Source organism: Gorilla gorilla, chromosome 20 (genome assembly GCF_029281585.2).
Source record: "Gorilla gorilla gorilla isolate KB3781 chromosome 20, NHGRI_mGorGor1-v2.1_pri, whole genome shotgun sequence".
In the NCBI taxonomy this organism is placed as follows: Eukaryota; Metazoa; Chordata; class Mammalia; order Primates; family Hominidae; genus Gorilla; species Gorilla gorilla.
The window spans coordinates 46555670-46575315 of NC_073244.2; the positions used below are offsets into that span (position 1 = coordinate 46555670).

At 53.9% G+C, this 19646-nt stretch overlaps 1 protein-coding gene across 48 annotated transcripts; it reads right to left on the reverse strand.

Annotated features, from left to right (window-relative positions):
- Window positions 1-470: 470 nt before the first annotated feature.
- Window positions 471-17676, reverse strand: DMKN (dermokine). Of its 48 annotated transcripts, XM_055368986.2 has the most exons (22): window positions 16330-16953; window positions 15872-16072; window positions 15703-15759; window positions 15045-15095; window positions 14624-14875; window positions 13808-13852; window positions 13396-13464; window positions 13123-13173; window positions 11426-11461; window positions 10672-10725; window positions 9342-9401; window positions 9155-9202; window positions 8934-8981; window positions 6048-6104; window positions 5369-5416; window positions 3771-3818; window positions 3616-3657; window positions 3199-3270; window positions 2117-2140; window positions 1959-2006; window positions 898-932; window positions 471-789 (listed from the first exon to the last, which is right to left on the reverse strand). In XM_055368986.2, the coding sequence occupies exons 1-20, from the start codon at window positions 16753-16755 to the stop codon at window positions 1959-1961; spliced, it is 1737 nt and encodes a 578-aa protein (XP_055224961.1). In that variant the 5' UTR covers window positions 16756-16953; the 3' UTR covers window positions 471-789; window positions 898-932. The 48 variants fall into 48 exon arrangements, 45 of the variants coding, with proteins under 45 accessions (XP_055224961.1, XP_055224960.1, XP_063557308.1 ...); XR_008673725.2 differs by lacking the exon at window positions 898-932 and having other exon boundaries at window positions 1841-2006; XM_055368985.2 differs by lacking the exon at window positions 898-932 and having other exon boundaries at window positions 16330-16950.
- Between the last annotated feature and the right edge of the window lie 1970 nt (window positions 17677-19646).

The following is a 19646-nucleotide window of genomic DNA, read 5'->3' on the forward strand; positions in this document are numbered from 1 at the left end:
GGCGGGTAGATCACCTGAGGTCAGGAGTTCGAGAACACCCTGGCCAACATGGTGAAACCCCATCTGTACTAAAGATACAAAAATTAGCCAGGTGTGATGGCGCATGCGTGTAATCCTAGCTACCCAGGAGGCTGAAGCAGGAGAATTGCATGAACCCAGGAGGCGGAGGTTGCAGTGAGCCGAGATCGTGCCGCTGCACTCTAGCCTGGGCCACAGAGTGAGATTCAGTCTCTAAAAAAAAGAATGGTATTCAGATATAGGTTGGGCAATGATTTTTTTTTACAGATGAGGAAACTGAGACACAATGCAGGCTTCTTGTCAGAAATAAAACCCAGGTCTCATCTCTCTCAGCCTCTGTGCTTTATACCAGTTTCAGGCAGAAGGCAGATTAGCTGCCCCTGAATTACTCTTCCATCCTCCCTGAGCCAGGCCATCAACATAGCATTAAAGAATAAAATTTGAGAAAGTCGTAGGGAAACAAGATTCATGTTTTATTTCCACAGAGAAACTCAAAAGTAGGAAGCTCCTCCTTCCTGGAGAACTGTCACAGTGACTTCAGGTCACAAAAGGGAGGAGGTACAGAAAGATGCTGGTGTATCTGACGAGGCTGGTGGTCACTGAAGCACCACAGTGCAGTGGGAAGAAACAAGGAGAGACAAGCTGGGTCCCCAGCCTAGGAAACAGAGGTGTGGCAGCCGGGCCAGGGCTGGCACAGGCTGGGGGCCAAGGGGAGGAGCTCCCTGATGACCAGTGCTTTTCGGGGCCTCGGTGGTGGTTGCAAGAAATTGCCTAGAAGAAAGAAAATCAAATGGTAGCACGTGGCCATTCCTAAGCCTGCGGAAACGGGGCATCTTTTCACCCAGCGTCTGGGCACCCACCATTCTTTTGCTGTCCTACCTGTTCGCCTGTGGTGCCCCTCACTTTTGCTCCACCTAAAACAGAGTTTGTGGTTCTGCCGAGCTAAGCTATCACCTCTCGCCCACGCAGCCTCGCTGCGTCCCACCTCTGAACCCTTCCACCGGGAGGCTCTTTTCTCCACAGTTCCCATGTAACATCTCTATCCCGGTCCCTGTGCTCCATCTAGAACACCATCTTCTCAGAGCTGTGCCTATGTGGTCCCACCTTAAGGTGCTTTCCGAGGGTCCTAGGTCATTTTCTTTCTTCTTTCCCTCTTGCTTGCTTTCTTTCCCTCTTTCTCTCTCTCTCTTTCTCTCTTTCTTTCCAGACAGGGTCTCCCTCTGTTGCCCAGACTGGAGTGCAATGGTGTGATCATAGCTCACTGCAGTTTTGAACTCCTGGGCTCAAGCGATCTTCCTGCCTCTGCCTTCCAAGTAGCTAGAACTACAGGCATGTGTCACCACATGCCTGGCTAATGTTTTTCATTTGTTTGTTTGTTTGTTTGTTTGTTTTGAGACAAGGTCTCACTGTGATTGCCCAGGCTGGAGTGCAGCGGTGCAATCGCAGTTCGCAGCAGCCTCAACCTCCCAAGCTCAGGTGATTCTCTCACCTCAGCCTCCAGAGTAGCTGGGATTACAATCATGCACCACCTCACCTGGCTAATTTTTTGTATTTTTAGTAGACGGGGTTTTGCCATGTTTCCCAGGCTGGAATGGTTTGTTTTGTTTTGTTCTTTCAGAGATGGGGTCTTGCTATATTGCCCAGTCTGGTCTCAAACTCCCAGACTCAAGTGATCCTCCCACCCCAGCCTCCCAAAGCACAGAGATTACAGGCATGAGCCACTGCACCCAGCCCTAGATCACTTTATTATAGGTCTTTCTCCACACCCCACCATGAGGTCCCCTCTTCCTTAACACCTTTACAGCATGCACCCAGAGCATACCTGACTTCATGTCGCTGCCCACTGAGATCTGAGGATATACCAAGATCCTGGCCCTTCCCCAGGTGACTGTGCCTCCACTCCCAGGATGTGGCCTGGGTCGGCTCACTCTGACACTCACCTACCAAAACTTCACCCACTGCAGCAGGCCAGGTTGCACCCGGGAAGCCTGCAGGAAAAAGAGAAAGTCTGAGTGGCCACCACAGGGTCCCTTCCATACCCTCTGGCCTCAGGCCCCTTCTCTCTCCAGCCACATGAAGATCAGGCCCCCATACTCACCGAGGAAGAAGGCGAGACTCCCCCCTGCAAAAAGATCAAAGGAAAGTGATGTGGGGCTCATGGCCTCCCTGTACTCTGCCATGGCCTCCGCGCTCATGAAGGGCCCAGCAGCAAGGGCAGGCTCACACCAGGGCTATCACCAAGGTTTTCCAGTCTGACTGTGGACATTCAGGCTGTGGAGTTGGTTTCACAGCACGTTTATCATCCTGATTGCACTTGATCCAAGATGATATTGAACATGGTTCCTGGGCACGTACTGACCAAGGGGGTCAAAAGAGGATAGGCCTCGCTTTGGCCTGCCAGGTAGGGAGACATTGACCACAGATAACCCGGCAGAGTGGAAGCCACAGATAACTCAGCAGAGTGGAAGCCACAGGCAGTAGAAGCTGCATGTCCCTCCTCTCACCGGCCTGTAGTTTCTCGTCTCTCAGTGGAAGGTCCTCTCCCCAAGGGCGGGGACTTTATTGTCATGAGAGATGGAAATACACAGCCTGCTGTTGCTTTGTCAGCCAAATTTGTACTTAGCATATTCATTTACTGATGTTATGAGATTGCCTTCTTTGCAACGGAATGAAACCAAATTCTCACGTATTTTTTCTTTTCATTTCCTTTGTGGAATAAAGCATTCATTTCACCGCCAACCAGGCATCCCCAGGCCGGCCTCCCCTAAGTGCTAGTCTGCTTTCCTCGCCCTCCATTCCATCTTCCCCCCAAAAAAAAGGTCCACAGAGAGGGAACCTGTGAGGAAGGGCTGCTTGCGTGTTTTGCAGGTGTCATGATTTTTTAAAGCCTATATTCTTCTTGGAGAGGGTGTTGGTTCTCAGTTTTCTCTGTTGCTGCTGCTCCTTTTTAACCTTTTCTGACTGGGTGGGTGTGAGGCGCATTGAACCCTCCTGCCCTCCACTTCCAAACTGTCTCAGGGAACCCGAGTCTCCCTTGCAAAGGGGTGGGGAGGCCTGGACTCAAAGAGAGCGGGATCCGGCCTCAGGCAACCAACCAAGAGGACCCCGGCAGTGAAAGCCTCTCTCCCCATCCCTCATGCAGAGCCCCCAGCGGGAAGACAGGGCGGTTGCCGGTCTCACCTTTGCAGGGGTCTTGACTGAGTACTGCCCACCATAGGCAGTGGGATACGCATGCTGGTTGTAATTGTAGTTCTGTGGAAGAAGTGGGCATGAGGGTTAGAACAGACGGACGAAGGCCATTTTGCTCTGGAATAAACACCCCACCTTCCTGCCTGGACCAGACCTTTCCCAAAACGCCTGCCTTCTCCCCTCCTTTTGTCACGTGTTTTCTTTTATACAATCTCCTCCAGCCAGCCAGGGCCCCCACCCTCACCTGCCTTTACTGTCCTAGCCCAAATGGCCGCCGCCTCCTCCTCCTCCTCCTCCTGCCCTCAAGGCCTCTCCCAACTCTTCAAGTGTTACTTGGGAGGTGAGGGTAGGAGACCAAGAAAAGAAGTGCCAGGACGTAACCCAGCAGGTCCATGGTAGATGTCTCACCTTGGAAGTTACAACTGCCACCTCCTGCCATCCTGCACCCGGCTGAGAAAGCCATAGAATGGAGGAGTGAAAGAGAACTTCAGATTGCCCAGACCCGGGAGCAAGGCCAAGGGGGACCAAGGGCCCTGCAGGGTAACCTGAGGACAGAGACTCACCTGATCGGCTCTGCCTGCACGTTTCTGCAGTGATGATGCGTCCGCACCCTGAAAGGAAGAAGGGGCCGCAGTTCGTGCCTCCGCAGTCGTGCGGGCATTGCCGGGCTTTCAGAGCCCCAGTTTCTCCCTCACCCCACCCCTTTCCACGTGCTACCTATAGAGAAGGCAGTGAGCCTGGAGGAGCTGATGGCCCAGATAGATAGAAGACAGATATCCACACTCAGCATTGGGAGCCAGGGAGAGAACCAGGTTTGGCAACACCTTCCCCACCCATGCCGTGGGAGAGTTGGCAGCCCCAGCCTAAGACTGAGCTAGAACAAGTGAGCTGCAGCCATGCAGGCTCCTCTGGGGCAGACGCAGGCACCGCAGCCCAGCCCGCCTTCTGCCTGCACCAAGTCCTGCTGCTATGCCCGTAGGCCCTTAGTCCCTGCACACTGACGCCATGCCCCACCGGGTGCTTGAAGGAGGGGTTGTTATCTGCAGAAGCTGCGTGCTTAGGTTAGCTCTGGACCACAGGAAGCAAAAGAAGAGAAATACAAGAAAACAGATAAAGCAACTTAAGACACTGCAAATGCACCGGACACCCCCCAGCCCCAGAGCAGGAGGAGAAACTCTAAGCGTTGAAAAGTTCAGTTCCTGCCATCACGGCTTCTCCACTTGGACCGTCCGCCCTGCCACACACACACACAGAGTGACAGTGAAGTCCTGACTCCAGCATTAATTCTGCCTTATCCATACCTGACCTTGAACCTAAACCCCACTACAAGCCCTAACCCTGAGGTCACAAACTGGTTGACCATGGGCCTCCAGATATTTTTCGCTTGGTCTACTTAAAAATTAAATTAGTTACAATTAGAGATCAGCATCCTGGTTCTTCGTGAAACATCAGACAACACACCACCCTGTTCACACACACATGCATGACCACACTTAGCTGGAGCGCCTCGACCTCCCCCTTTGCAGGGCCCCACCTGTCCAGCCTCATATACTTGGCACACGTAGACACGGGAGCAGGCAGCCTTTGTCTCAGTGCCCACGGGTCCTGTTTCTCAAAGGCTACTGGCCATGCAGAATTGGAGTGTGGTCTTTGGCACCGCCCAGAGGTTCTCCCCATCCTCCCTGACCCAGGTCTTCAGACCCTCAGCAGCTGCCTCCACTAGACAGGGACCTGACCCCTGCACACCGCCCTCCCGTTCCACCTCAGCTGTCCTCCCCATGCCCCAGCCTAGGCCCCTTCTTCCCCTCAACACGGTCTCCCTGCACCTGCGCACCCTGCGGTACCCACCCAGCCGTGGCTCCCCTGGGTCCAGGCCAGGCCCAGCAGGAGCAGGAGCAGAGCAGAGGCAGTGGCCAGCTTCATGTTCATGTGCTTGTGGAGGCCCCAGCCCTCGGCCTCGGCTTTTATTCTAGGGACGTCCTCCCACCCTGCTCCTCAGTGACTCATGGCTTCTCCCTCTCACCCCGCCCCCACTTGGGATTGCACAAAGCCTGGGAAAGTGGGAAGGGAGGGGAAGAAACTGGGACAGACACCTGGGTCAGCGGCTCGCCCAGGGCCCCGAACCCTGTGTCCCAGAGCTGAGAAGTCCTGCCCCCCTTACCTCAATAATTGCTTTCCAGTTGAGGAAAGGAGTGTTCTGTTTGAAATCCTGCAGGGAGAAGGAGGGCAGAGTGGGCCGGGGAGGCAGAACCCACGGGGTGGTCTATGCAGCAAATTGGTGGGGTTTCCAGATCTCGGGTAGGAAGGAGCTTTTGGGTGTGGTTTGGGGTTGGAGGAAGGTAAGCACGTGGGAGATTGAGGGTGTCAGCACTTGAGATGGTATTGGTGATAAGATTTGGATGAGCTGTCTCAAAAATGAAGAGGGGGAGTTGGCCAGGCGCGGTGGCTCACGCCTGTAATCCCAGCATTTTGGGAGGCCGAGGCAGGTGGATCACGAGGTCAGGAGATTGAGACTATCCTGGCTAACATGGTATAAACCCCGTCTCTACTAAAAATACAAAAAAAAATTAGCCGGGCACAGTGGCAGGCGCCTGTAGTCACAGCTACTCGGGAGGCTGAGGCAGGAGAATGGCGTGAACCCACGAGGCAGGAGTTTGCAGTGAGCCGAGATAGCGCCACTGTACTTCAGCCTGGGTGATAGAGCGAGACTCTGTCTCGAAAAAAAAAAGGGGGAGTTTTGAAACAGGTGGTTGGAGCAGAGGGTGGCTGCCTTGAGGGAGGCTTGGGGAGAGTCAGGAGGGCCAGGCCCCCAGTTCTTCAAACAGCAAGAATTCTCCTACCTCCCAGAGTCGGCTGAAGTAGAGGAGGGCTCGGGTGCTGGGGGGCGGGACCTGGTTCTGTGGATGAAAGGCGGGGAGCAGGTTAGCAGAGAGCCTGGGCCCACTCACCCACCCCTCCTCCTGCTACTGCCCTATCTCAGCCTTCAGAATGTCATTGTGACTAAGGTTGGGGGCAGGAGGAGCTGAGAGTCTTTAGGGACACCAGGAAACCATTTTGGGAAACACAGGGAGAGAGAGAGGCACTAACCAACATTCCCTGTCCCAGAGCATACAATGTCTTCTATCCCAAGTTCCGCAGCCTCCAGCAGAACCTAATTCTAGCAAAACCTCAAGACTAGGACCTGCCTCAGAGTGTCCCCTTTCCACCTGCCGGGCCTCCTCCAGCCCATTTCCCGAAGCTGTGGGGCTGCAGCCACCCCTCCCACACCACCCTGGACAACAGCAGAGACGTAAGAAAGGAGCAGAGGCCAGGAGTATGGGGCAGCTAAGGTTTATTTCAAGGGCAAGGGCTGAGATTAGTGATGAGAGGGTGCTGTTTTAAGGAGGGAGTGTGGGGGCTCCCATCCAATCTGGTGGCTCCTTGTCTGGAGGTCACGGGATGCGAGAGCTTCTCTGGTCCTGGGCAAAGAAACAGGTTTTTTTTTTGTTTGTTTTGTTTTTTTTTGAGATGGAGTCTCGCTCTGTCGCCCAGGCTGGAGTGCAGTGGCACGATATCAGCTCACCGCAACCTCCGCCTCCCAGGTTCAAGCGATTCTCCTGCCTCAGCCTCCCAAGTAGCTGGGACTACAGGCGCACACCACCGTGCCTGGCTAATTTTTGTATTTTTAGTAGAGATGGGGTTTCACCACATTGGCCAGGCTGGTTTCAGACTCCTGACCTCAAGTGATCTGCCAGCCTCGGCCTCCCAAAGTGCTAGGATTACAGGCGTGAGCCACCGCACCTGGCCATAAATAGGTTCTAAGAGAGAGCTTGAGAAATAGGAATTCCAGGGCATTGTGAGCCAGCACAAGGGTATAAGAGACCCCTGCTCCAGAAACCTACAGGGACCTTTTTGCCCACCACTGCTATCCAAACAAACCCAGATATCCCGGCTTGGGCTTAAGAACCCCCTGCATCGTCAGGAACATTACACTGCGTTCCCCTCTGCTCCCTCCTCACTCTGGCTGAAGTCCTCAGCTCCCTCACCCCACTGTGAAGAATGGGGCTCCATTCTCTCCCCTGCCCACCTCTGCCCTGCCCTGCTTTCTAGGAGATCTGCCCCTTGAGGAGCTGGCCCAGATGGATCCTGCCTCACTGCGATCACTCCCTCGACTGCCGCCCTAGATGGGCAAAACTGGCAGGCTGTCTGTCCTGGCTCTCTGGGAAGTGTCTGTATGTGCCCTGGCTCTCCCATCAGACCCTAAGTTCCCTGTGACCCAGGAAAGAGTCTTGCTCCTACCAGAAACCGTTCTCTGTGAAACAGAGAGGCCAGATGCAGTGACTCACGCCTGTAATCCCAACATTTTGGGAAGCCAAGGTGGGCAGATCACTGGAGGTCAGGAGTTCGAGACCAGCCTGGCCAACATAGTGAAAGCCCATCTCTACTAAAAATACAAAAATTACCCAGGCGTGGTGGCAGGCACCTGTAAACCCAGCTACTGGAGCGGCTGAGGCAGGAGAATCATTTTGAACCCGGGAGGCAGAGGCTGCATTGAGCTGAGATCGAACCACTACACTCCAACCTGGGTGACAGAGCGAGACTCCGTCTCACCATAAAAAAAAAAAAAAGAAAGAAAGAAAGAAAGAAAAAGAAAAAAGAAAAGAAACAGAGAACATGAATCCACTGTAGCTGGGTGGGAACATCTGTACTCTCCTGTCTCCTCAATCTCCTTCCTAAAAGGTCAGACTTAGATTTTCCTGAGCCCAGTCTTCTCTCTTTTACATTAAAGGCCAGAAACTCCACTGCTCACAGGGGCCAGTCAGGTGGCTAAAATGACTGTGACAGGTAGGGACAGTCTGGCCACTAGGGAGTGACCCCCCCACCCATTCCCAACACCCCCCACCTGGGCCAAGCAGCAGCTGTTTCTCAGCTCTAGCCTAACCCCACCCCATGGAAATGGAACCCAGTGTTACCAAAGTTTTTGAAAGAAACCAGAAATCCAAATCATTATGTGAAGTCTCTCCATGTTTAAACTTTGACAATTAATTCATATTCTTAAAAAAAAAAAATAGAGTGTCTCAAAAACCCATCCTCCAATCACCAATCGCAGCTTCTGCCGGGGGTGTGTCTGCATGGGTTGTCCACCGGTCCTTCCTCCCCTCCCTTCCACTCCAGCCCCCTCTACTCTAGAGGTGCCTGTGCTACTCAGGTATCAAAGCAGCCTGGCCAGGGGTTCCCCTGCAAGAGGGAAGGGTAGGCAGGGAGGAAGGAGGGAGGGGTTCTGCGCCCCAGCTGTGTTTTTGTTTGTGCGGGAGAGACTAATGCCTGTCACCCCTGAGGCTCTCGGCCAGTGCTGGTTCCTTTCTCTGGGTGCCCTTCCTCTTGGGGCCTCTTAGCTCCACCTCACTCCTCATTCCATGTGCCCTCTAGGAGTCAATCTACTCTCCCCTTAACCTTCCCCATCTCAAAGGGGAAAGTGAGGTTCAGGACCTGCTCGGGTCTATATGTTGAAACAGCAAAGAAGCCCGTCTCCTCTGCTCAACCTCAATCTCAGCTGCTCCAGATTCTCCCCCTCTTTTCAGGTCTCCTCTGTCCTCACTCCACCACCCCCGGTGTGTTTAGTTTTTGTTTTTAGCACCGGCCTAAATGCTTCCTCAGTGGCCAGCATCACTGTCTCCCCAGCTCACAGAGCGGAGTTTTAGCTTTCTTCCCTATAGCCCTCTCCGACGAAGATGTCCAGCCCTTACCTTGTTTATGGCATCCCAGTTGATGAAACCCAGCTTGGATTTAAAATTCTATGGAGGAAACAAAAAGAAGAATGGCCAAATTGAGTCATAAGGTAATTGGCCGAGAGAGGTCAAGGGCCACTGCTGCCTGTTGGTTTAGAAAGAGGACCCCAGCCTGTGGGGCCAAGGGCAGGGGTTGGTTTTCCAAATGCGAGTGAACAGAGCCATCTCGCAGAACTCACCTTCCAGAAAGTGTCAAAGTTAAACATCCCAGGAGACGTCTCAGAGTTCTATGGAACCAAGGAGATATGGGATGAGAGAAGAACCCACTTTGTGAGCCAGAGTCGGGAGATCTGAGTGGCAGGAGGGGAGGCGAGGATTGCGTGACACCATGGTCCCAGCCCACGGTGGAGTGTTGCCTCCACTCACCACAGTATTGACTCCACCAACAGCGTCACCTCCTCCACTGCCCCAGCTCGACCCTTGCCCCTGGATGGGGAGAAGGGGGACCGATGTCCAAGGCTTATGCTTCCTATCATGCCTGCCACCTGTCAACCTGCCCCGGATTGCTTCATCCCCACCTCGGTCCAGGCTTCCTGTCCTCCTCTATAAAGCTGCCTTCTCTTCCTTACACAGCACCAAAAAGTTCACCTGGGAAAGCCTTCTTAGAATGGATTGCTCCCATGGAACCCCACCCAGTCCCCTGAATCTCAATATTCAGACTCTTGCCTCCATCCTGGTCTGTCCCCAAAACACCTCAAGTAAATGAGATTAGCTAACGTGTAGTCCTACGGCACGCCAAGCACCATGCCTTATGCAGCATCTGTCTCCAGAGTCTGGACTCCACAACACCTTGGTCTGGTGGTGACATGGAAAGCTGTACAGTAACTGAGGGCTGCGTGAGTCAGGTTTCACTGTCCTCATTTTACTGGAGGAAGCTCAGGCTCGGAGAGGTTAGCTGACTTGCCTGAAGATATACAGATGACATGATAGAGCTGGTGGTGATTTTAATATATATCTTAAATTTTTTTGAGGCTGGGCATGGTGGGTCACGCCTGTAATCCCAGCACTTTGAGAGGCCGAGGCGGGTGGATCACCTGAGGTCAGGAGTTTGAAAACAGCCTGGCCAACATAGTGAAACCCCATCTCTACTAAAAATACAGAATTAGTCAGGCATGGTGGCACATGCCTGTAATCCCAGCTACTTGGGAGGCTGAGGCATGTAATCCTAGCTACCTGGGATTACAGGTGTGAGCCACTGCACATGGCCTATTATTTTCTTTTTTAAAAGTAGAGACAGGGTCTTCCTATGTTGCTCAGGCTGGTCTCAAACTTCTGGGCTCAAATGATCCCCACACCTCAGCCTCCCAAAGTGCTGGGATTACAGTTATGCTGGTGCCTGGCCAGAGCTGGCTTTCGAAACCTCATCTTCTACCTCAAAGCTCAGTGACTTTCTCCTTCTCAACACTGCCTCCCTAAGTATGGAAATCCCCTTGACCATTCTTCTGTTACTTTTATCTGTTTTTTCCCCTTACAAAAGTAACATGGCTCCGATCCAAATCAAAAGGAAGGAAGGAAGGAATGAACCAAAGATGGAGATGGGGATCCCAGACCCCTGTTTTGGTCTCTTGATGGTCACTGGACACAGATTCAGAGCAGCTTGCAAGAAGAAACTGATATTTTTGTTTCTTTTCCCAGGATCTTAGCATGCTTCACCATCCCTTCTCCTAAAGCCAACCCTGCCTGCCCCTAGGCTCACCCGATAATTGTCTCCAGAGCCTCCAAGGAGGCGATTGCCCTCTTTGCTTATTTCCTAGGGAGACAGAAAACGGAGAGGAGTTGATGGGGAGGCAGGCGGGCAGGGGGACGAGAGGGCAGGGAAGCAGGGTGTCAGCGAGGGATTCCTGAATCGGGGGACTGAGACATGAGCATGACAGAGGACTTCCCAGAGGCCTGAGAAAGAGGTCCTTCTCTCAGGGAAGTTCCATCTGCCCTAAGATCTCGTTTCAAGCTCCTGTGGGTCGGGTGGCTGCTCACTTACGATGTCCATAGATAACATCGCCATCTCTGTTTATGTTCATTTCTGCAAGCCGCCCAAAATCCATTAGGGAGGGCTTTGCCAGCAAAGCATCTGAATTCTCCCCTGGCTTTGGAGCTGGAGTGAGCCAGGCTGTTACACTAAATTGATTCAAACTGAAGGACCCTGTCTGGGCTGATTGGCATTAGTAAAAAAAGGGGATGCTAGCTGGAGAGCCAGTGGGGGCTGAGGCGGCATAAAGTAGACTGGCTGGTCCCCTCTTAAGGGAGAGGTGGGCTCCTCTGGAGTCCTGCTTTATCTGCTGTGAAACATGGCGAATTCCCAGACCCATCAGTACTTCCTCGTTCCCAGAGCTCTCAGGTAGACCTGGCAGGGATGTGGGACCACCTGTCTGCCAGTATTGCTCCTGGAGAACAGACCTCTACCCCGCTTATTACCGGCACAGTCTCTGACCCCACGTCTACCATCCTCTTACCCTCATGTTGCTGGAAACTCCCTGTCCTCTGAAGCCCTGCAGGGTGAGACAAAGAAACACAGACCCCTGCTGAAGATCCTGAGGCCACCCCCGAAAATTAATGTATTGATTTAATATTATTCCTCTAACAATCCTAAAGGCACTCTCTTTTGGAACTGGTCTGAACACTGACATTTTTTTGGGAGGATGAAAGTCTAAGAATAGGTAAGAAAACACTGGAAAAGATAAATGGTCAGTGAAGATAAGAGGTAGATAGTAACATACTCTAAAGCTACCATAAATAAAGCAGTCCTGTCTGACAGAATTCCCAGAAACTCCCCAAAATACTAAGGTATTTACAAGAGGCATTTTAAATCAGTGGTTGAAGTGATTGAATACATGGGACTGGGAATATCAGTGAAGTATTTTGGGGGAAAATTTTAGTTCTAGCTCATCAATTTCCTCCTCTCTGTTTTTAACCAGTTTTCCCCTCATAAAGGAGGACACAGCTCGGATACAAAGCGTAGGGTAAGTCTGGTTAGATGGAGGGGTGGGACTAGACAGCATATAGGAAAACAAAGTCCAGATGCATCCCAGTTAAATTGAAAAAGTGAAATTGCAGGAGTATGCATAGTGCTAGAAGGAAATTACCTTAAAGCGGTACACCAAGAGCAAAAACCATAGAGGAAAAGATGGCTGCTTTTTGACTACTTATATACTTAAAACTGCGGTATATTAAAAAACTAGAAAAGTCCCGGTGCAGTGGCTCATGCCTGTAATCCCAGCACTTTGAGAGGCAGAGGCGGACAGATCACCTGAGATCAGGAGTTTGAGACCAGCCTGGCCAACATGGTGAAACCCCGTCTCTACTAAAAATACAAAAAAAAATTAGCCAGAGGTGGTGGCAGGCGTCTGTAATCCCAGCTACTCGGGAGGCTGAGGTAAGAGAATCGCTTGAACCCAGGAGGTGGAGTTTCCAGTGAGCTCAGATCGCACCACTGCCCTCCAGCCTGGGTAACAGAGCGGGACTCCAACTCAAAAAGGAAAAAAACACAAACTAGAAAGAGGGTTACAAATGGGGAGAAATTTTTTTTAAAAAACCAGTTTGTTCCCATAAAAGGTTAGTATCCCTCATAGATTATCTAAAAAGAGATGTCTCTACTCAGCCCCAGCACCTCCGGTCTGGCCTTGCCCCTGGCCACGTGGGTCCTTTCCCACCAACGCCTCACCCAGGAGCTTGTTAGCAACGCGGCGAACAGGCTCAGCCCCACCCAGCCCTGTTAGAGCAACCTGCACTTTCACAAGATCTCCGTGACACTAACTCTCAGCACCACAGGTGCTGACATAAAGCCCACATTTCCAGCATAACTGGGGGGAATGTTTTTCCAAAGCACTCTGAATCCCCCAGAGTTCACCACAGTCTGTTCCCCGGCTGGATAGAGGACTTCCCCCGGCTTCTAAAAGGACCGGTTTACATGGAATTTCTCCCAGCCCCATCTGTGGTATAAGGTGAGGTATATCACAGCAAGATTTGCAATTAATTAGTACTTTGGAAATTGTTAGCATTTTTAGGAGTGCATTTGGTTTCTTCTGCCGAAATAGTCAGTTCCCTGCAGACAAGGCAGGAGGGGGTTGAGCAGAGTTGAGTTAGCAGGAGCGGGCACAGTCCTGGGCAGGAACTGCAGTCCCCAGGAGACTTAAGAGACTTTGGCTCTCACCTGAATCCCAGATTCCCCGCTCCCGCGGGCTTCATTCCCTGGCTTTTCACACTGCCGAGGAGAGAAAGGGGAGACTTTCCCTCAGTCCCCTCCCAGACCAGTCCCAGCCCCAAAATGGCAGCATTTTAACCCCGGGGCGAGCCGCTTCCGCTCCACCTCCGCGGCCATCCAGCCCCATCTCCGCGGAGCCTTGGCTCCCCGATCCTGCTAGTGAAACCAGCTGCTCTCCTTTTCCTTCCCGCGGTTGGTGGGAGATTCACGCCAGCCACTCACCCCGGGTTTATGTCCATTTCCTCCGCCGCTCCCACCGTGGTTGCCGGAGGAGGAGCCGGTGCTGGATCCCTGCAGGGGAAAGCAAGATTTCAAACGCTGTCCTAAAGGACCTAAAGGGGACCCAGTCGTTCCCAGCTGTGTTACAGATCTGTTGGAACCCCAATCAGATTCCAGTCCTCTTTCCAACCTCCAGACCTTCCCCCTCTTTAGCCTGTTGGTCGCTGCAGGAAGTTATTCTGAGCATGGAGAAGGCCAGGTGTGGCCGAGGGTATTCGGAACTATGCAATGATTTGGAGAACCTGAGCTGCTGCCCACCGCAGGCCGGGGGTGGGAACCCCTGGAGCCCGGCCGCGCAGTAGCAGCGATCCTGCCACCAGGGGGCAGCAAGTGGAAGGGACCCTAGAGCCCTCACCTGGGAGCGGCCATAGCTGCCTTGGTCACCATTCCCAGAACTGCCCTAGATGGGAGAGAGGAGGATCATACCGGGAGCGGCGCATGAGAGCAGCTCAGGTTATTCGGCTTATTGTGTCCACGCACCTCCTCCTGTCTGACACCTTTCCCGGACCCCCGAGGAAGCCAGATGTGGCTCCCTCTCCAGCTCGACTCCAAGACACGGGATGGGAGAGGCCGTCAGCCAAGGGGTTGGACAGGCCATTGACCAGGAGGCTGGAGAGACTGCCGGCTCTGGAGTCAGTGAGGCCCGGGGCCCTGGGGTGGCAGCTGCGGGGTGACAGCGCCCCTTCCTGCCCTCACACCCATCGTGCAGGGGCCCCATGTGTGAATGTCGTCTGCACCGTCGCTCTGTCAGCGTCCGTAGGTCTCCCGGATCACAGTCCTGCCCCCATTCTCCTGGGAGCTTCCCAGACAAGTGTCGTATTCTCCCATGTCCCCCTCTTTCTCCGCCACCCCACGGTCTCCTGAGACTTGCCAAGTGGACTTGACTGCAAGAGCTTAGACAGGCGGGATAACGTCCCCACCATCACAGAGTGGAAAATAGGGATACAGAGTCAGAAGCAGTGGGGTGGCTCTGGCAGAAACGATAGTGCGCGCATCAGGGGCACAGCATGGGTGGGGAACAGGAGGCTGAGGGAGCCTCAGGGTGACGACTATCAGCGAGGCCGCCCATCCTGGGGCAGCGGCAGCTTTCAGAGAAACTTGGAGACCTCTCCCGGCAGGGACCACTAGGGCCTCACCCCATCTCAGCCTTCCACAGAGGTGCCAAACTCACCCAGGAGGACTCACTGCCGCTGTCACCTCTGCTGCCACCATTGTTGCTGCTGCCACCACTGTTGCCACTGCTGCCACCACTGCTGCTGCCACTGCTGTTGCCACCGCTGTTGCCGCCACCGCTGTTGCCACTGCTGCCACCACTGCTGCTGCCACTGCTGTTGCCACTGCTGCTGCCACCACTGCTGCTGCCATTGTTGTGGTCACCATTGCTGCCACTGCCACTGCTGCCCGACTGTGAGCCGCTGCCTCCCTGAGGGGCAGGAAGGGAGCAGGGCTGGGATTAAAGACAGAGCACCAAGACGGGCCCCTCCTCCCTCCCTCTCCACCCAGGCCATATTCCATGATGCCCAGTCTAAGGGGAGCAGAACTTCTCCATTTCCTCCTGGTGCGCAACTCCTGGGTTGCCCCTCTCCACTCACCCCAGAGTTGCTGGAGCCTCCGCCTGAGCCAGATGGTGGGGGGTTAGTGCACTGTCGAGGGAAAGGGATGGTGAGTTTGGAGACGTCAGCCTCGGCCATGGACACAGGCCAGGCCTCTCCCATTCTTTAGGGCTTGGCTTCCTTTCTCCTAATGTGTTTCTCCCACCTCCCCTTCCCATCTGCCTCCTCCCCAGGCCCAGGCCCGTCTCTTCCTCCTTTTTTTTTTTTTTTTTTTTTTTTTTTTTTTTTTTTTGAGACAGGGTCACACTCTGTTGCTCAGGCTGGAGTGCAGTGATGCGATCTCGGCTCACTGCAACCTCCATCTCCCAGGTTCAAGTGATTCTTCTGCCTCCGCCTCCCAAGTGGCTGCGATTACAGGCGCATGCCACCATGACCGGCTGATTTTTGTATTTTTAGTGAAGACAGGGTTTCACCATGTTGACCAGGCTGGTCTTGAACTCCTGACCTCAGGTGATCCACGTGCCTTGGCCTCACAAAGTGCTGGGATTACAGGCGTGAGCCACCTCACCCAGCCCCATCTCTTCCTCTCACCCCAATCCCTCCACTCCCCCATCTTGCTTTCCTCTTTGTCTTTCCCCAGCTCTCCGTAGCCTGCACCCAGTGGCTTCTTCATTTGTTCCCAGCCCCTTCCTCTTACCCCTTCATTCTGGTTGCTGGCTCTCACTGAATCATAGCCAGGCTGGGCCACAGCTCCCTGCAGAGAGGGTGAGACTGAGAGTAGGATCCAGAGGGACCAGGGAGGCACGCGGAGTGTGTGAGCTTGGAGGGAGGGAGGTGGCAGGTAGCAGGTCTGGGGGTGACTTTACCTGAATGTTGGTCCCAAAGTTTGGTGGCCCTCCATTGCCTCCTTGACCCCAGGGAGCTCCCTGAGGGTTGATTCCAAAACTGCCTGCTGAGTTTCCGGGGTATCCATGGACCCACGGAGTCCCCAGACCTCCAGGATTGCCCTGGCCCTGGCCTCCAAGGCCACCTTGAGAGCCAAAGATGCCATGGCCTCCAGAAGTTTCCTGCAAGAACAACATACCTGCACTTAGTGGGACCATCTCTGACCCTGGTAGAGAAGAGCCAGGGCAAATCATAGAGAGACCGGGAGAGAGACAGGCAGAGGGACTCCAGGGTGGCATAGGAGGGGGGCGGAACATAGAAGGAAGCTGCCCCAGAACTGCAAGTAAGAGATCCATCCTTCCTTTCAACCGTTTCCCAAGAATCTCAGCCCAGGAGCCCATAGCCTCCCATTTCCACACGCAGCCCCACAGCCACTCACCCAAGCACCATTGTGGTCAGGCACCCCCTGCCAGGAGCTGCGGACAGCATCTGCTCTGTGTCGAATGACGTCTTCCGCCTGTCTGCCAATCTCATGCCCAGTGTTTCCCAGAGCATGGGCTGCTTCCCCGACCTTGTTGCCCAAAGCATCTGCTGCGCCAAAGCCTGGAACCTGCCTGACTCCAGTGCCAACTGCTTCTCTGGTCCCTTGGCCAAGGGCCTCACTGACTTTAGAGCCAGCTGCCCCTCCGGCCTCTTTGCCAATGGCCTTTCCCACCCCTTGGCTCAGGGCGTCTCCCATGCCATGTCCGATGGCCTCCCCAATATTTGTCCCAGTGCTTTCCCCTCCGCTCTGCAGGGGGCCAGCCTCCCCACTGCCCAGGCAGAGGGCCAGCAGGAGGCAGGCCAGGGACCCCTGGAACTTCATCTCTGCCCAGCCCCCTCTCTCTCCAGAGTGTCTTCCTCCCACCAGGGTCTCCTCCTTGCTGCCCTTGCTCTGCGTCTGTGTGCCCTCCTCTGTCCTCCTCCTTCGGACTACCTGTCCTCCCTCCCTCTGGGTCTGCAGCCTTCTCTCTCCTGTCCTCAACTGCCCGGGCTTCTCAGAGTCCACCTCCCTGTCACTACTCCTTATACTCTAGGTTGGGAGAAGGTGACAGGGCTGGGCAACCTGAGGTCCCTCCCCGCAGTGACTCAGGGCCCAGCCACCAATAGGGTAATCAGCTGTTATTGTGAGTCTGAGAGTCTCTGTCGAAACAGAGAGTGAGCTGCATCAGGGAGGGAGGGAGGGATAAATGGAAGAGGTGATGCAAAAGTGCTCCCATTTCCCAACCCCAGGCATTCGGGGTGCTGGGTGGGGGCAGGGGCATCCAAGGAGACAGGTTGTCGTTGGCTCCTGGAGGCGGTGGGGTGGGGGCAGACTTAGAAGAGAGGAATTACTGGCAGGACCCCACCAAGGGAGTAAGGACAGGGAAGCCCCAGGGTACAGGACCCACCCAGGCTCAGCCAGCCTGGCTCAGGGGCTCCAGAGTGACAGGCACTGCCGGTCCTCGGCCTTTCTCGGTTTCAGCACCTTAGCCTCTCCTCTCCCTCTCCCCTCCCGCATTGCCACCTACAGGTGACTGCCCTCTTGTTCCTCCACCCCTTCCAGCCTGCAGAGAGAGACTGGCAGCCACGGGGCTGCGTGTCAGCTTCTGAGGTTCTGGGGAAAGCCCCCGGGGGGACCCTCGGTGTCGGGGAAGGAGGTGGCTGTAGCCCTTTGAGTGGTCAGCAGGGTGTCTCAGCGTTCAGGCTGCTCCCGGCTGAGAAAGCTGGGCGCGGAGCAGGGCAGCCGGGCGCGCCAGCCACCCCCGGGGAACGAGTGGGAGGGAAGGCCAAGGGAGGGAGCCGCTGACCCAGGCGCCCATCCTGTTTACGCAGCCCTAGAGGGGCACGTGTGAGTATAAGCGCCTATGAGGGGCGGGACTGGGCCAGCTCACCCCACCCATCCCCCTGGCCAGGGGCCAGGGCAGCAATGGCAAGCGAGAAGAGGGTAACGCAAAGTCAGGAGCCATCCGTGAGCGCCACGGCCCTCTCCCCAGTCCCAGCTCGGGATACAGAACCTGGGAGCCTCCCCCCGCCTCACCCCTGCCCAGCAAGTGTGGCTGCTTCTCTATTCCCAGGGGCCACAGGGCCTCCCACTGTTTCGTATCACTGGGGTTCATCGCCCAGTTAGGAGGGGCCAGTTTCCATCAGCCTTTCTCAATGTCTCTCAGTCAGTCTCTCTCTTCTCTCCACCCCAATATCCGCACCCCAGCTTATAACATCCAACACTTCTTACCTTGTAAACACAATCCCCATCTGTCCTCCTCAGCTCCTACTTCCCTGTTATTCCATCTCTGACTCGTTAATGATGATAATAGCGATGGTGGTAATAATAATAATAATAATTACAGCTCCAGCTTATCAGCGGTTCTGTATGTACCCAGCATTGGACTAAGCACAAGCAGTTTAAGAATTATACAACTCTGGGAGATAGTTCTTTTTTTCTAGAGACAGGGTCTTGCCCAGGCTGGAGTACAGTGGCACAATTGTAGCTCACTGCAGCATCGACCTCCTGGGCTCAAGCAATCCTCCCGTCTCAGCCTCCCAAGTAGCTGGGACTATAGATGCACACCACCACACTCAGCTAATTTTTTTTTTCTTTTTGAGACAGAGTCTTACTCTATTGCCCAGGCTGGAGTGCAATGGCGCGATCTTGGCTCACTGCAACCTCTGCCTCCCAGGTTCAAGTGATTATCCTGCCTCAGCCTCCCAAGTAGCTGGGATTACAGGCGCATGCTGGGCCTGTAATCCCACGCTGGGCTAATTTTTGTGTTTTTAGTAGAGACAGGGTTTCACCATGTTGGCCAGGCTGGTCTCGAACTCCTGACCTCGTGATCTGCCTGCCTCGGCCTCCCAAAGTGCTGGGATTACAAGCATGAGCCACCGCACCTAGCTTCCAGCTAATTTTTTAATTTTTATTTTTGTGGAGATGAGATCTTGTTGTGTTGCCCAGGCTGATCTTGAACCCCTGGGCTCATACGATCCTCCTGCCTTAGCCTCCCAAAGTGCTGGGATGACAGGCATGAGCAAACAGTGGTATTACATTATGCTTGCTGCAGCTCCTGCACTCTCTTTGGTTTTTGTTTGTTTATTTGTTTTGTTTCGAGATGGAGTCTCCCTCTGTCGCCCAGGCTGGAGTGCAATGGCGCAATCTTGGCTCACTGCAACCTCCACCTCCAGAGTTCAAGCAATTCTCCTTCCTCAGCCTCCCAAATAGCTGGGATTGCAGGTGCACACCACCATGCCCAGTTAATTTTTGTATTTTTAGTAGAGACGGGGTTTGACCATGTTGGACAAGCTGGTCTCAAACTCCTGACCTCAAGTGATCTGCCTGCCTCGGCCTCCCAAAGCGCTGGGATTACAGGCATGAGCCACCACGCCCGGCCATGTGCCCTTTTTGTTAAGAAGGAAGATTAGCAAGTATGAAAGAGGTGTTCTGACTCACCAGCACAGCCGGACATGGGGTCTTTCTCAAAGGTAGGTCCAGGCCTCAAGAAAATAACACTAATAATAAATTTTTTCAAAAACTAAAATGAAGTCTTTCTCTTTAACATAGTCAGAGAGCTTAAAAGAAAATTGAGAAGAAAGTAAGTTTCTCCCTGTGTGATTCAGTTATTCAAAGCCATGTCCATGGATCACCTCGATTCTCCCATGCCACCAACAGGCCTGTGTTCTACCTGCTAGGAAAAAATTGCCCCTCAGACATCGCTGGGCCTGAGGAGCCACCTCAGATCAGCC